Below are 15,506 nucleotides of genomic sequence, written 5' to 3'. Positions count from 1 at the left end.
TTGGTAGTTAAAGATTAAGTTATTATGTAGTTTTAGGTTATGTGTTAGCTTGACTTGTTGGTGTGGAGTATTGACAAATGAGCATCTTTTGAAGTTTGCGTTTGAAAATATTAAGGTTTGTAGATTTTTTAAAGTCGTTGGGCAGTGAATTCCAACACACAGGTCCAAAAAAGATAAAAGAGTTTTTCGCTAATATAGTACGGGTAGGGGGTAGGTGATAACAGTTACGTTGTCTCGTTGGGTAATCGTGTATAGAGGAGTTTTTACAGAACATATTTGAAAAAATTGTTGGGAGATCATCATTGTTTAGTTTATACATAAATTGGGCGAGTTGGAAAATATATAAATCGCTCACTTTAAGAATATTATTTTGGAAGAATAGTATATCTGTGTGTGATCTGAATTGGGTTTGAAAAATTATTCTAAGAGCCTTCTTCTGCAGCAACAGTATTCTTTGTAATTGTGTTTGGGTCGCACAACCCCATGCCAAAATGCCATAATTAATGTATGGTAATATTAATGTATGATACAGTGTAAGTAAAGTGTGAGATGGGAGAAAATATTTGAGTTTGTTGATAATTCCGATGTTTCTTGAAAAGAGTGGTCAAAATGGTCATTTTTGGTCAAATTGGCCAAAATGGCGTGAGTACGGTCTGTAAGAGTGACATTTTTGGAATCAGCGCACAATTTTACCCCGGATAAGCTTGTCAAACCTTCCCCACCAAAAATTCTGAATAAAGCCCCCTATCTACTAGACTAAATCCGTTTCTCCATGCGCCTGCGCACTTCATATTTTTAGCTCAATTATGAATAATTCATGATCATAGCGTTTCCATGTACGGAAAAAATATTCGAGGCCGGCCCGGCCCGCTGATCTGACGTGACGCAAGCGCCAGCTGGCCGGCCGGGGCGCGGCGCGGCCCGTGGATATTAGAACGATCGAAGAGGACATCGGTGTGTGTTTTCGAAACACATTCAGGTAAATTCTGACAATTTTTTCCCATGGTTTTACCATGTTTACTCTTCGAATTAACTGTTCTCCCAGAACTTATGGATTTCTTGTTTAATAATTTGATATGGAAGGTCGTGCCGTGTAACGTTATTGTTAATTCTGTTCATCTCATCTCAATTAGATTAAGGATTAAAATTGCAAGCAGTGTTGTTATGTTAATGCTAAACTTCGCGACTATAGTACTGTAAGGGTTTACAGACATACACAGTATACCCAGTTGTTGTGTATCCGGACGGGTTGTGTGTCCGGACGATCAATTTTAGAATGTCATTTGGAAAATTTTACAAGCGAAGTTTCATCATTTTTTAGTACAATATGTTAGGAAATATTATAAAGAACAAAATAGAAAATGATTACAAGTAATGAATTCATATTTTTAGTGTAATCCACAGACAAAAAAGAAGGCTTCAAAAAGATAAAGTGTCCGGACACCCGACCCCCCATCCTATTGTTTGCACTAGAAGCTTTCATATTACTGAGGACTGCTTGATACATGTAATGGAGGGGAGTGCGACTTTTGGGAAAGCTGCTAAAGCTATGGTCTTGGTTATGAGTTATCTGTAGAATAAAGCCTTTTTTAATGTTATTGTGTGACTCTAAAAGTAAAACTATCCAGTATCCTGTCTGAAGTCTGGTTCTTGTTCAGGTATTCTACCCCTTTCATTTGGCGTTGTCAGCAGGATTGGATGTTACTGGACAAGGAAGATTTTTATGGATTGTTTGGGCCCGACGCTCTAAGCAATAATTATACATTGTCCCACATGCGCTTATCTGTGTTGGGGATCTTCGGTGTAAACATTTTTCAGCGTAGAATTCAAGATTTCACAAAGTTCAGTTATTGTAACTGTACCAGATCTAGATCCTCGGTGATATACTGACAATTAAGCCTTGTTTTACAGACTTTCTCATGAAATCAGTGTTTACTGCAACTACTGGAATTTCTCTTTAAATTGTAATTAATGAAATAATTCACCAATTTTTTAATGTAATGTAGTTAGAACAACATAGAATCCAATCAATTTTGATAGCAACTGAAAACTCACAGAGTTTGAGCAATATGTTTTCTCAATTACGCATGTCCATTTTGCGTCGCTCCGTAATCATGATTATGAATATTCATATCTCATTAATTCAGTGGATCAAAATAATGAATTTTGTTATTTTGAAAAGTGGGTTGCATTAACTACTGTCAGGTACCATTTCTTTGCAAATAATTATTCAAATATGGGTGATATCTTTGTTTGAATGCAAAAAAGTTGTTTCTGAATGTCACTCCGTAACCATGGAACTGCCCCAATAAGGACCCACTTGACTGAATCATATAGTATTAAACAAAGCTCATTCCACATGTTCAGGGAGGAATTAATTGTTGTATCACTTGACAAGGAGGAGAAAATTAGAATATTTCATATTTCATATGAAACACAAAAGAAATACCGGTAGTGAGTAGATGACGTCATAGTCTCCTCATTTGCATACCAGCCAGGATGTCCATATAACTGTTTTGTGAAATTAAGCAAAACTTTAAAATGTCATAACTTTCTTATTTTACATCCGATTTTGATGAAATTTTCAGTGTTATGCTTGTTGGATTTTTCTCTTTTTATTCAAATCAACTTTTTGTTGGAGTGGACTTGTCCTTGGTGGGGTAAGAAAGCCTAAATGTTGAATTTTAAAATTTCATTAAGAAAAAATTGATATGCATATTTATGCTAATTTGGGGCACCTAGTATGTATAATTGGTAAAATGGGTGTTACGTATAGGACAATTATAAAAAACTCATAAAAAATATAAAATAGCTTGTGAGATTTAATTATAGGTGGGACATGGACCCCCTAACATCTTATATACGTGTATGGGGAAAAAGTGGTGTCATCTAATTATATATATGCAAATTAGGTATATATATGCAAATAAGGTCTTCTCCAAGGACGGAATGTCCCATACGTAACATTTTTAGGATGTTTTTGTCTCACCTGCATAGCAGAGTGAGACTATAGGCGCCGCTTTTCCGGTGGCGGCGGCGGCGTCAACATCAAATCTTAACCTGAGGTTAAGTTTTTGAAATGACATCATAACTTAGAAAGTATATGGACCTAGTTCATGACACTTGGCCATAAGGTTAATCAAGTATCACTGAACATCCTGCATGAGTTTCATGTCACATGACCAAGGTCAAAGGTCATTTAGGGTCAATGAACTTTGGCCGAATTGGGGGTATCTGTTGAATTCCCATCATAACTTTGAAAGTTTATGGATCTGATTCATGAAACTTAGACATAATAGTAATCAAGCATCACTGAACATTTTGTGCAAGTTTCAGGTCTCATGATTAAGGTCAAAGGTCATTTAGGGTCAATGAACTTTGGCCAAATCAGGGGTATCTGTTGAATTACCATCATAACTTTGAAAGTTTATTGGTCTAGTTCGTTAAACTTGGACATTAGAGTAATCAATTATCACTGAACATCCTGTGCACATTTCAGGTCAAATGACCAAGGTCAAAGGTCAATGAACTTTGGCCGAATTAGGTGTATTTGTTGAATTACCATCATAACTTTGAAAGTTTATGGATCTGATTCATGAAACTTGTACATTTATAAGAGTAATCAAGTACCACTGAACATCCTGTGCGAGTTTCAGGTCACATGATCAAGGTCAAAGGTCATGTAAGGTCAATGAACTTTGGCCATGTTGGGGTTTTTTGTTGAATAACCATCATATCTCTGTAAGTTTATTGGTCTAGTTCATAAAAAGTGGACATAAGAGTAACCATGTATCACTGAACATCTTGTGCGAGTTAGAGTAGTTTTCAAAGTCAGCACTGCTGCTATATTGAACTGCGCAATGCAGGTGAGAGGGCCAGAGGCATTCCACTTGTTTAAGTTATTTTTCACAATACTATACTTGTATTTTTGCATCTCTGGGAAGTTCTCTATTAAGTTTGAAAAATATAGTTTACTTTTTAGTTAAAAGTTAATTAAAAAGTTGTGACGTACATGTATGGGACATTTACACACAATGTCAATGGGGAGATTTGTGTACAAAGTGAATGGAGAAAAACAAATTTCCAGAGTTCTCTAAACACCTTTTCTTTAGTTTTAAAGCCTGATTTGTCACAAATTCTGATTAATGAAAACTATCGAAGCAGAAATATTGTGAAAATTGAACAATTTTTAAAATATAAAAAAACACTAGAATACATAAGAAATTAATGAAACCATGAAAAAACAAGAAAAAAATTGTTGTAATGGCTACATGTAATTTCTTTTTCAGTCTTATGAAATATGTCTCAATAGAACATTTTAAAGGAAAAAAAAACTTTTTGTTATTTCCATATTTTAAATTATTTCAATTTTTGAAGTTATGGGGAAAATTGTGTACGTTCTCTATGGAGACAAAATGTCCCATACGTAACATGTCATTAATTTGTTTAATTAGAGTGTTTTGGTTTGTGACATGTAGATATACTAGAGTATATTGCGACTTCTATCACACTTAGTTACAAGTTGTCAAATCAGGCCTACACGTTTATAATTTCATGGAGCTCAATAAATCGCTCTCTTTATTTTTTTTGAGTACATGTAATTGAGCTCCTCAGAATCACTCTCCGTGAGGAGCTCAAATCAATTCATTACAATACATGTATGATAAATTGTAGATTTTTCTTAACATTGTATATATGCAATAGCTGTGTTAGCTATTAATTAATCTGTGGTGAAACTAGGCCTGGGTCACGTCAATACGTTTACAAGAAGTCGTACGCACTCCTGCTAAAAAAAAATAAATTAAATAAAATGAAAAAAATGAAGAAAAAAAATGGAAAAAAAATTGCTAAAATTTCACATTTTACATCTTTAAATCCATGAAATGGCCTTCTTTTTTCCATAATTCCTTGAAATTACTTTGATATAGTTGAAAACAATCAGAAAAATGAAGAATATTCACCTCTTCCCCGACTCTGATTTGAACTTACGTCGGTAAATATTGTAGTCCCACATGTAGACTTCCATGGTGTTGCCATGAAAATCTACATATGGGACTACATGGGACTGCAATATTTACCGAGTTTGAATTAAAATCAGAGTCGGGAAAGAGATGAATATTCTTCATTTTTCTGATAGTTTTCAACTAAATCAAAGTAATTTCAAGGAATTATGGAAAAAAGAAGGCCATTTCATGGATTTAAAGATGTAAAATGTGAAATTTTTTCAATTTTTTTTTTTAGGAGCGCGATTTTTTGCTCTCCTTTTTTTTAGGAGCGCGGTAGGAGCGCCGGCACAATCGCGCTCCTCAAAAATGAAGGCCTGCAAATGATATACTTTCAGAGAATTCTCAACATGAAAAAAATGTTTTAAAAATTGTCTCTCTTCTGTGTCCCATATGTAACAACACATCCTTTCTCTCTAAAAGGTCAATCAAGCACGCAAGCCCACACGGTCATATGTCACCACTTTTTGCATGATTATTCTTCTCCTAGATGTCTACATGTACCATCATGAGGGTATTCAATCTAATCAAAGTCATTTAACAATATTTTTCAGGTCATTAAAGCCTATGAAATGTCCCATACGTAACATGTGCAAATTCTTGGACTTGCCTGTCTTTAATGTAAAGTCAATGGAATACAAAACCGATTTTTGTGACCATTTTGTGACCATTTTGAACCCTTTAAGTCTTCAACAGGCTTTAACTTCTTTGTTTTTGAGCCCTTTGAAGTAATTTAGGTATCAATGGAAAGGTGAATGAAAGCTCAATTGATGTGTAATCATGTCACTTTGTAATTTTTCTTCTTAATATATGTAAAATAATTTCTTCTATTGAATTTTGATTAATTATGCAAATTGCCCAAAATAACAATTACTTGCATCTTTTTTGGCAAATGAAGGTGATCGTGATAGATAATTTATATAATTTAGTTGGCATCAAATCAGCACGATGTAGATAATTTCCTCAATGAATTTGTTTAAAGTATTGTTTTTGTCTCACGTGCATAGCAGAGTGAGACTACAGCGCGTCCCAAAAAAAACTATACACTTTTGAAATGGCCGCCAAATAAAAAATCTAGCTCTTTGGGGAAAAAGACTCTCATATATGGATAGCCAATGAAGTCAACTTTCAAATGACACCAAAAAGTTGGAAAAATATTAATGCTTGAGCGAGCACTGCCCACTGAAACAAAGGGTATGAAAATTAGGGTGGGCTGGAATTAGCCTTCCAATTTATTTCAGTTGTTGAGAGGCAAATCATTTCGAACTTGCAAAGTTAAGGGCGTTGTGATAAATTAATGATCAACCTTGATCAGTTTTGATAGCTTAAGCAAATTTTTTAAGTTATTAAATTGAACTTTTATGCATGAGTGAACACAATTACACTTTTGGAGCAGCATTTCAGCTTTATCATTTGGATATCTTTTGGGGCAGCATTTCAACTTTATCATGGCGATCTCAGCAATGTGTTCATGGGAGTCGGCCAGTCGGGAGAATAGGGGGTGAGATAGGGCTTAAGTGGGAGAAGTAGGTTGATGGAATAAGGGTCAACAGAACATTCAGCCCCGCCCCCTCCCTCTTTCCCACCCTCCCCTCCTGTTGAGAGACTGATGGCTATTCTTATGTACGTGTGAAGTCCAGAGCAGAATGTTGGTTTAATGATTAATTCTGAAATAGGGCATCAACTTTTTCCTATCAATCATTCAATCAACAATTTATCAGTAAATTAACTCATTCAATGTGCAATGTGATCAATAAAACATTCATTTTTTTTCCAATAAATTATTTCATTAATCATAATCATTAATTTTTTTTTGGCAATCATTCAAACTGACCATCAGCCACCGGTCACTTGGCAGTTAAGTTTTGAAAAGGCTACAATCCGGGAGATGAGACAGAGAGAGAGAGGGGGGGGGGGGCTGGAAAATGGAGGTGAAGAGGGGAGGGTACCTATGACTTTTAATTTGTAAAAGGACAAAAAGAAGAGGAATGCCCTTTTAACCAAGTCTTAGCATACCTCGCCTTCTTGCTTGTAACAGGTACATGTACCATCACATTACTCTGACTCTCATGAACACACTTCTGATGTCCACAAGATGAATATGCTACACTAAAATTGCATTCCTGTTCACTCATGCAGTACATTTCAATTGAGTAATTCATGAAATTTGCCTATTAAAACCAAAACTTATCTCACTCATGAATAGCAGAACACCCTTAGCTTTGTAAGTTCCAAAGGACTAACCTCTCAAAAAACTGTATGGCTAATTCCTGCCCAGCCTAGCCAAGCTTAGTCTCCCAGGAGGAGAGAAGTGGGGGGAGGGGGTGAGATGGAGGGAGGGGTTGCTAAATGTTCTGTTGACCTTAAGCCCATCAACTTACTTCACCTACCTAAGTCATATTACCCCCTCTTCTCCTGACTGTCATGAACACATTGTTAAGATCCACATGATCCACATGATAAAGCTGCACTAAAAATTGCAATTCATGATCACTCATGCATTAAATTTCAATTTAATAACGTATGAAATTTTCACAAACAACAAACTGATAACATCTGATCTTTAACTCACCAAATAACCTTCAACTTTGCAAGTACCAAACAAAACATCTGAAAGAAATTGGAAGGCTAATTCCAGCCCACCCTTATTTGCATACCCTCTGTTTCAGTGGGCAGTGCTCGCTCAAGCATGAATAATTTTCCAACTTTTTGGTGTCATTTGAAAGTTGACTTTATTGGCTTTCCATATCTATAAGTCTTTTCCCCCAAAGTGCTACATTTTTTATTTGGCAGCCATTTCAAAAGTGTATAGTTTTTTTTGGGACGCACTGTATAGGCGCCGCTTTTCCGACGGCGGCGTCAACATCAAATCTTAACCTAAGGTTAAGTTTTTGAAATGACATCATAACTTAGAAAGTATATGGACCTAGTTCATGAAACTTGGCCATAAGGTTAATCAAGTATTACTGAACATCCTATCAGAGTTTCATGTCACATGACCAAGGTCAAAGGTCATTTAGGGTCAATGAACTTAGACCATGTTGGGGGAATCAACATCAAAATCTTAACCTGAGGTTAAGTTTTTGAAATGTCATCATAACTTAGAAAATATATAGACCTAGTTCATTAAACTTGGACATAAGGTTAATCAAGTATCACCAAACATCCTGCACGAGTTTCACGTCACATGACCAAGGTCAAAGGTCATTTAGGGTCAATGAACTTTGGCCGATTGGGGGGTATTTGTTGAATTACCATCATAACTTTGAAAGTATGTTGGTCTAGTTCATAAAACTTGGACATAAGAGTAATCAAGTATCACTGAACATCCTGTGCGCATTTTAAGTCACATGACCAAGGTCAAAGGTCAATGAACTTTGGCCATAATGGGGGTATCTGTTGAATTACCATCATAACTTTGCAAGTTTATTGATCTGACTTTTGAAACTTGGACATAAGAGTAATCAAGTAACACTGAATATCCTGTGTGAGTTTCAGGTCACATGATCAAGGTCAAAGGTCATGTGAGGTCAATGAACTTTGGCCACATTAGGGGTATTTGTTGAATTCCCATCCTATTTCTGTAAGTGTATTGGTCTAGTTCATAAAACGTGGAAATAGGAGTAACCAAGTATCACTGAACATCTTGTGCGAGTTATAGTAGTTTTCAAAGTCAGCACTGCTGCTATGGTGAATCGCGTGATGCAGGTGAGACGGCCAGAGGCATTCCACTTGTTGTATAAATTTGAATGTATTTCTTTGTTTTTCTGAAATAAATTACAAGCTCTTTTTATGAGATGTATTATGGTATCACGCTCAGTGTCCTTCCGTCTGTCTGTCCGTCCGTCCTTCTGTCTGTTAACTTTTCTTTGTAAACGCGATAACTTCAGTTTGTCTTAACCTAGGCTCATATAATTTGATGTGTATGATACTAGCATAGATCCCAGGAAGCCTTTTGATTTTGGGGTCAAAAAGTCAAAGGTCAAGATCACAGTGACATATTTTAATCTTTCCATTATGCAGTACTTGTAAATGCAATAACTTAAATTTGACGTAACCTAGGCTCCTATAATTTGGTGTGTATGATACTAGCATGGATCCCAGGAAGCCTATAGATTTTGAGGTCAAAAGGTCAAAGGTCAAGGTCACAGTGACATATTTTCATCTTACCATTCTGCAGTACTTGTAAATGCGATAACTTCAGTTTAACTTAATCTAGGCTCCTATAATTGAATGTGTATGATACTAGCATGGATCCTAAGAAGCCTAGATATTTTGAGGTCAAAAGTTTCCGACGGCGGCGGTGTCAGCACCAAATCTTAACCGAAGGTTAAGTTTTTTAGACGACAGCATAACTTAGAAAGTATATGGACCTAGATGTTGTTTGAAGGTTTGCATGGTGGCATGTACAATTGCTGATGTGGTTTACGGTACACCATGTGGAGTGTTGTAGAAACAGTGGATAAAAGAAGAGAAGAAATGGGCGAGAAAGTGGAGAGAGAGTAGAGTATTCTTCAAAGTAGTCCTGAAAAGGACTGTAAACCAGAAGGAATGTTGAGTGAGAACAGCTTGAGTAGTCGAGCTACATGTAGTAGATGCTGGCTTGCGTCGGCGAGTAGAGATGATGAGTAGTAGAGACTCGACGTTTCGGACAGGTTGACTGTTCGTCTTCAGGAGTGAGTGTTAGCTCGGCATGCGTGCGGATGTGGGGGAAAGCGCTAGGCCGGCAGTCACGGCGGGCTGACGTCCTAGGTGGCGCTCTGTGCGTGGGTCGGCGGGAAATGAGTGGGCGTGGTATGCGGACGTGGTGAGTAGACGGCGGGGTGAGTTACGGCGGCGTGTGTGTGTGTCGGCGGCGTGGTAGGTACATCAGTGGTGGCGTTCTGTGCGTGTTGGTTGGCGGACTCGTCGGGTAGGCTTCGGCGGGAGTGAGTTGGTGGCTTGGTGTACAGATGAAGTGTTGGGTCGTCGGCGGAGGTTGTAGCGAGGTGGCGGTGTGTGCATCGGCGAAGTCGCTGGTTAAGTTGGTGATGCAATCAGACTGCTGTGTTGGGTAGGAGGGCTTGGTGGGGTTACGGTGGACGGCGGGTTGCTTGGGATTGGTTGGAAGTTGGGTGGTGATGTAGGATTGAGTGCCAGATGCTGTTGATGTGAAGGCCAGGGTCTTGAGGCACGGTGTTGCGTTGATGTATCTCAATGGCTTCCCTGACCCTTCTGGTATTCCAGTGCCGGTATTCCAGAGCCACCTAATCACCAATATGTTTCTACAACACTCCACATGGTGAAACGTAAACCACATCAGCAATTATATGGACCTAGTTCATGAAACTTGGCCATAAGGTTAATCAAGTATCACTGAACATCCTGCATGAGTTTCACGTCACATGACCAAGGTCAAAGGTCATTAGGGTCAATGAACTTTGGCCGAATTGAGGGTATTTGTTGAATTACCATCATATCTCGGAAATTTTATGGATCTGATTCATAAAACTTGGACATAAGAGTAATTAGGTATCACTGAACTTTCTGTGTGAGTTTCAGGTCACATGATCAAGGTCAAAGGTCATGTGAGGTCAATGAACTTTGGCCACGTTGGGGGGTAGTGGTTGAATTGCCATCATACATACCTCTGTAAGTGTATTTGTCTAGTTCATAAAACGTGGAAATAAGAGTAACCAAGTATCACTGAACATCTTGTGCGAGTCATAGTAGTTTTCAAAGTCAGCACTGCTGCTATATTGAATCGCGTGATGCAGGTGAGACCGCCAGAGGCATTCCACTTGTCTTGCTTGACCAATAGCTCCATGTTCCACGTTACAGGTGAGCGTATTACATGTATGTGCTTGCCTTAGCGACACTCTTGTCTTAATTATAGCTTAATAAATAAGTCACTGAAGATGGTATTTTAGTACAAGTCCCTTTATGTATATATGGAAATACCCATATGTGAGATTTTAATCTCATCTGAATGTCTGTCTTAAGTGTTTCGTTGGGAGCTTATGTTGCAGGAACAAATGTCATAGAATCAAGGTCCTTTTATATTGTATCCTAACTTTGGCTACAAAGTTTCTTTACATGTACTTCTAAAGACAGAATTGTTAACTATGTCACTATGTTGAGTTGAATCTGTGATTTCAGATATTAAATGGGAAGTTCACTCTGAAGAAAAGGTTGTAAAAATTGCACAAAAATGATAAACAATATTGGTGCAGCTTTGAGGAAAATTAATTAAAGATAAAGAAAGTTATGATACTGTAATTCTAAATCTTGGATTTTTGACTTCATAAACGGGCAGCCACCCCATATTTTATGTAATATTTGTCAAGTAAACGCTCACATATCACTCCCATCTTGCACCGGCTCCCTATCAAAAACCGGATTATCTTTAAGATTTTGTTACTTGCCTTTCATAATATTTATTGGATCTGCACCACAATACAGTCTTTCATTTACCAATCACTACAGACCAGGCAGATCTTTGCACACATCCACCTCTGGCTTCCTTGTCATTCCAAAAGTTTCAAAAACTTGGGGGGGGGGGGGAGATCATTTGCTTTTGCATGCCCCACTTTGTGGAATAGCCTTCCTGAAGACATAAAAAAATGTACCTCTGTCGAAACTTTCAAAAATCTTCTAAAAACTTTATTTAACTCTTAGCTCTTTATGCGCCTTGAGCACTCTACAGAGTGGATTTGGTGCTCTACAAGTATCATTATTATTATTATTATTATTAAAGTGCTAAAATTTCCATTTTTCAATGGTTCGTGATGTTTTCTTTTTAGGGATGGGTAAGAAATGATTTGTCTATTGATATATTGAAGGTACTTTAAAACATTGTCAAATTTCAGAGAAAATAATATTTCATTGATTTATAGCATACAATTTGTTGGAAAATTTCTTGCATACAGTATGACATCAAATTATAATAACTTTTTTATTTGTTGATGGAATTTTTTAAATTAACTTTTTGTCAGGGTGAACTTTCCCTTTAACAATGTATAACGATCACTTCCTTTCTTTCTTATCTATAGCAATCAAGCCCTTGGTGTTTCAATCTACTCAGGAGTTGCCAATTTGCATAGCAAACAACCATGGGGTGTGCTTGCCTTGGATCACCTACAGATGTGAGTCACATGTATACTCATCAATCATACCCAACAGCCAACTTTCCAAGTGGAAAATATGAGAATTTAAAGGACAAGTCCACCCCAACAAAAAAGTTGCTTTGAAGAAAAAGAGAAAAATCCAACAAGCATAACACTGAAAATTATATCAAAATCGGATGTAAAATTTAAAGGTCAAAGGTCATTTTGAGGTCATTGTTAAAGTTTACGTGCAAGACTCATATGACATATATATTGTAATTCTGCAAGAGTAAGTCACTTTTCACCCAAATTGGGTTGTAGAGGTACTGAAGAGACCTGCATGTTATGCTGCAGTCTGAGGTCAAGGTCACATAGTAAGGTCAGTGGTCATTTTGAGGTCAATAATAAGATTACGTGCAAGACTATCTTATGGCAAATAACTCTGCAACCTTAAATCACTTTAAAACCAAATGTGGGTTGTAGATGTACATGTACTTATGAGACCTGCATGTCATGGTGCAGTCGGAGGTCCCATGGTAAGGTCAAAAGTCATTTTGATGTCAAATGTTAAGGTTTACATGCAAGACTCTCTTATGACACCTAACTCCGCAACCTCAAGTCACTTTTCACCAAAACTTGGATTGTCTATGTAGTTTTGAGACCTGCATGTCATGCTTCAGTCGGAGGTCACATGATAAGGTCAAAGGTCATTTTCAGGTCTACGTTAAAGTTTACCCACAAGACTCTCTTATGACTCATAACTCTTCAACCGGAAGTCACTTTTAAACCAAACATGGGTTGTAGAGGTTCTCAGAAAACCTGCATGTTATGTTGCAGTCAGAGGTCACATGGTATGGTCAAAGGCCATTTTCAGGTCAAAGTAAAAGTTTACGTGCAAGACTCTCTTATGACTCATAACTCCACAACCGTAAGCACTTTTAAAGCAAACTTGGGTTGTAAAGGTACTTAAGAGGCCTGAATATTAAAGTGCACTCAGAGGTCACATGGTAAGGTTAAAGGTCATTTTCAGGTCAATGTTAAAGTTTACCTATAAGACTCTCTTATGAATTATAATCTCTGCAACTGTAGGTCACTTTTAAACCAAACTTGGTTTGTAGATGTACTTAGCAGACATGCATATTATGCTGTAGATGGGGGTTACATGTTGAGGTCAAAGGTCATTTTGAGGTCAACATTAAAGTTTGTGTGCAAGACTCTCTTATGACAAATGTTCCATCCCAGTTCTTTCACATTGAACTTTTGATAAAATTCTGTTGTGTGCCATCGCAAATCACAATATTTCTGGCTTTTTTTCACAAGTAAGCAAGACATCGCTTTATGTCTTTTCTTAGTGTTTAGTCATGAAGGCAATGCAATGTTTCCTTTATGAGGTTGATCAAGTGTGTATGATTGTTTTCAAAGTTGATTTTCATTACATTTTTGTTCTCATGATGGAAGTTTATTGTGGGCACCCACAACTGAATTCCAGGCACTCAAAATTATAAGATCTGGGTCCATGGAGGGACCCCCTTTAGAAAGCTAATGACAAGCCCTGCATATAGAGTAATATGCACATTAATCTTACTTGATATATTTGTGTTATTGTTATTATGTAAAGGAGCCGGATTCAGGGCGTCTGAACCCGAAGAAGGAGAGACACTGCACAGACATTCTATGTATGCTCCTCTTCATTTGTTTCTGGATTGGCATGGTATGTTTTAGAGTATTTTTCATCTTGTGTTCCAAGAATAGAAGAGGGAAAATATAATTACATAACAAATTCTAAAGTGGAACTTAACAATATACATGTACACGGTGACAGCCCATGAGACTGCCTTTTTCCCTTCATTGGGTGCCTTGGTCTGGTGGTTTAAGGCGCCTTGTTGCAGCAGCGTAACAGGTGCCTGTTATCAGAGGGGGCAGAGAGGAATATTTCCCAGTAATTTCGTCAAGAATTAGTAGCATAACTAGGATTTCAGTTGAGGAAGCAGTAGTGAGCATGGGAAGATCGTTCCGGGTGAGGGGGGAGAGAAGTGCGGAAGGTCCGATTTTCCTCTGAATTGCTCCTTTTCTGCTTTCGCTCATCTTAAGCTAAATGAAAGTAGTTGCAGTAAAACACTGATTTCGTGAGAAAGTCTGTAAAACCAAGGTAAAGTATTACTATATCATCGTGGATCTAGATTTGGTATAGTTACATAAACTGAACTTTGTGAAATCATAAAATCTAAGCTGAAAAACGATCACACTGAAGATCGCCAACACAGATAGGCACACGTGGGACAGTATACTATTATTGCTGGAATAAAGACCCGACGGAAGTGACCGAATCTGCTCTTATTTTGCTTATTTCTCAGCAATTACACAATTTCTTTCAGAATCCTTTGGCACATATTTTTTATTCATACAAACAGACACTTAGGTGGTCATTATATTAAATTCTGTAAAAAGTCATTTTGAGATCGTTACCACAACTGGCATTTATCTTTAATACATCCTCTGCCTGTTATAAGAGGGTGGGGGGAAGAGCAAAAAAATTCCCGGTAACTAAGTCCAAGGTCAGTGGCTTTGCTAGGATTCCATTTTAGAGGGCGGTAGAGAGCACACGAAGTGTGCGAAACACTTAATAATGAGCATGCGAAAGGCGCTCCACATTATAAGGGGAGTTTTCCCCCTCCCGTTGGAAGCTCCAACGTTTTCTTTAAATCGTTCCTTGCCTGCTCCTGCTATTCTTACGTTATCTGCCTTTTAATGGAGAGGGGAGGGGGGAGAGAGAGAAAAATTTTGAATTGTGGAAGCTCCAATGTTTCTTGTCTGCATCCGCTCTTACGTTTTCTGCCTGATATGGGGAGGGGCACAGCAAAAAATTTCCCGTTAACTATTAAGTCTAAATTAGTGGCGAACCTAGGATTTAATTCATGGGGGGTGGTACTCAGCACGCGAAGCATGTGAAAAACTTACTGAGTGCGCAAAATGCGTTCCGAGGGAGGGAGAAGCTGTGATGATCCCTTGAACTATTCCTTGTCTGCTCTTGCTTGTCTTACATTCTCCTATTTTTTTTATTTTCTCGCTCACGTTTCCCCCTTGCTACGAGGGTGTAATCAGTTAATAAATATAATTTTTCATTTATTTATTTTTCATTTATTTATTTATTCATTCATTCATTCAACTATCCATTGATAGATTCCTTTTTTAATATATTTTGGCTCTACCCCCCCCCAAAAAAAAAAACGGGCAGAGGACGTATTAAGATGAGCTCCCACTACCTGCACCTAGTGCTGTAGCTCGGTTCCTTCAACTCGGTCCGAACCCGGCTCGTAAATCTTATCAGAATCATAGCTCGACCTGGAGAGGCCCGGTAACCCGGTCCGGCTAAAATTGATTTATGTCCATGCAAACGTACAAAGTTTTGACCTACTTG

The 15,506-nt window shown here is 37.7% G+C and overlaps 1 protein-coding gene across 7 annotated transcripts in view; it reads left to right on the top strand.

The window, feature by feature from the left end:
- Positions 1 to 674: 674 nt before the first annotated feature.
- The window catches only part of LOC121415014 (choline transporter-like protein 1), a 95,559-nt gene continuing 80,727 nt past the window's right edge, over positions 675 to 15,506 (top strand). For 2 of the 7 annotated variants that reach the window (XM_041608050.1, XM_041608049.1), the window contains exons 1-3: positions 675 to 979; positions 12,035 to 12,127; positions 13,707 to 13,799. In XM_041608050.1, the coding sequence (XP_041463984.1) occupies positions 12,095 to 12,127; positions 13,707 to 13,799 (126 nt within the window). In that variant the 5' untranslated portion in view covers positions 675 to 979; positions 12,035 to 12,094. Of the gene's footprint in view, positions 980 to 1,634; positions 1,659 to 10,800; positions 10,824 to 12,034; positions 12,128 to 13,706; positions 13,800 to 15,506 lie in introns of those variants that run through there. The other 5 variants (XM_041608055.1, XM_041608053.1, XM_041608051.1 and 2 more) reach the window with 4 other exon arrangements.

Source organism: Lytechinus variegatus, chromosome 5 (genome assembly GCF_018143015.1).
Source record: "Lytechinus variegatus isolate NC3 chromosome 5, Lvar_3.0, whole genome shotgun sequence".
NCBI classification, from domain to species: Eukaryota; Metazoa; Echinodermata; class Echinoidea; order Temnopleuroida; family Toxopneustidae; genus Lytechinus; species Lytechinus variegatus.
This window is presented reverse-complemented; position numbering and strand designations above follow the sequence as displayed.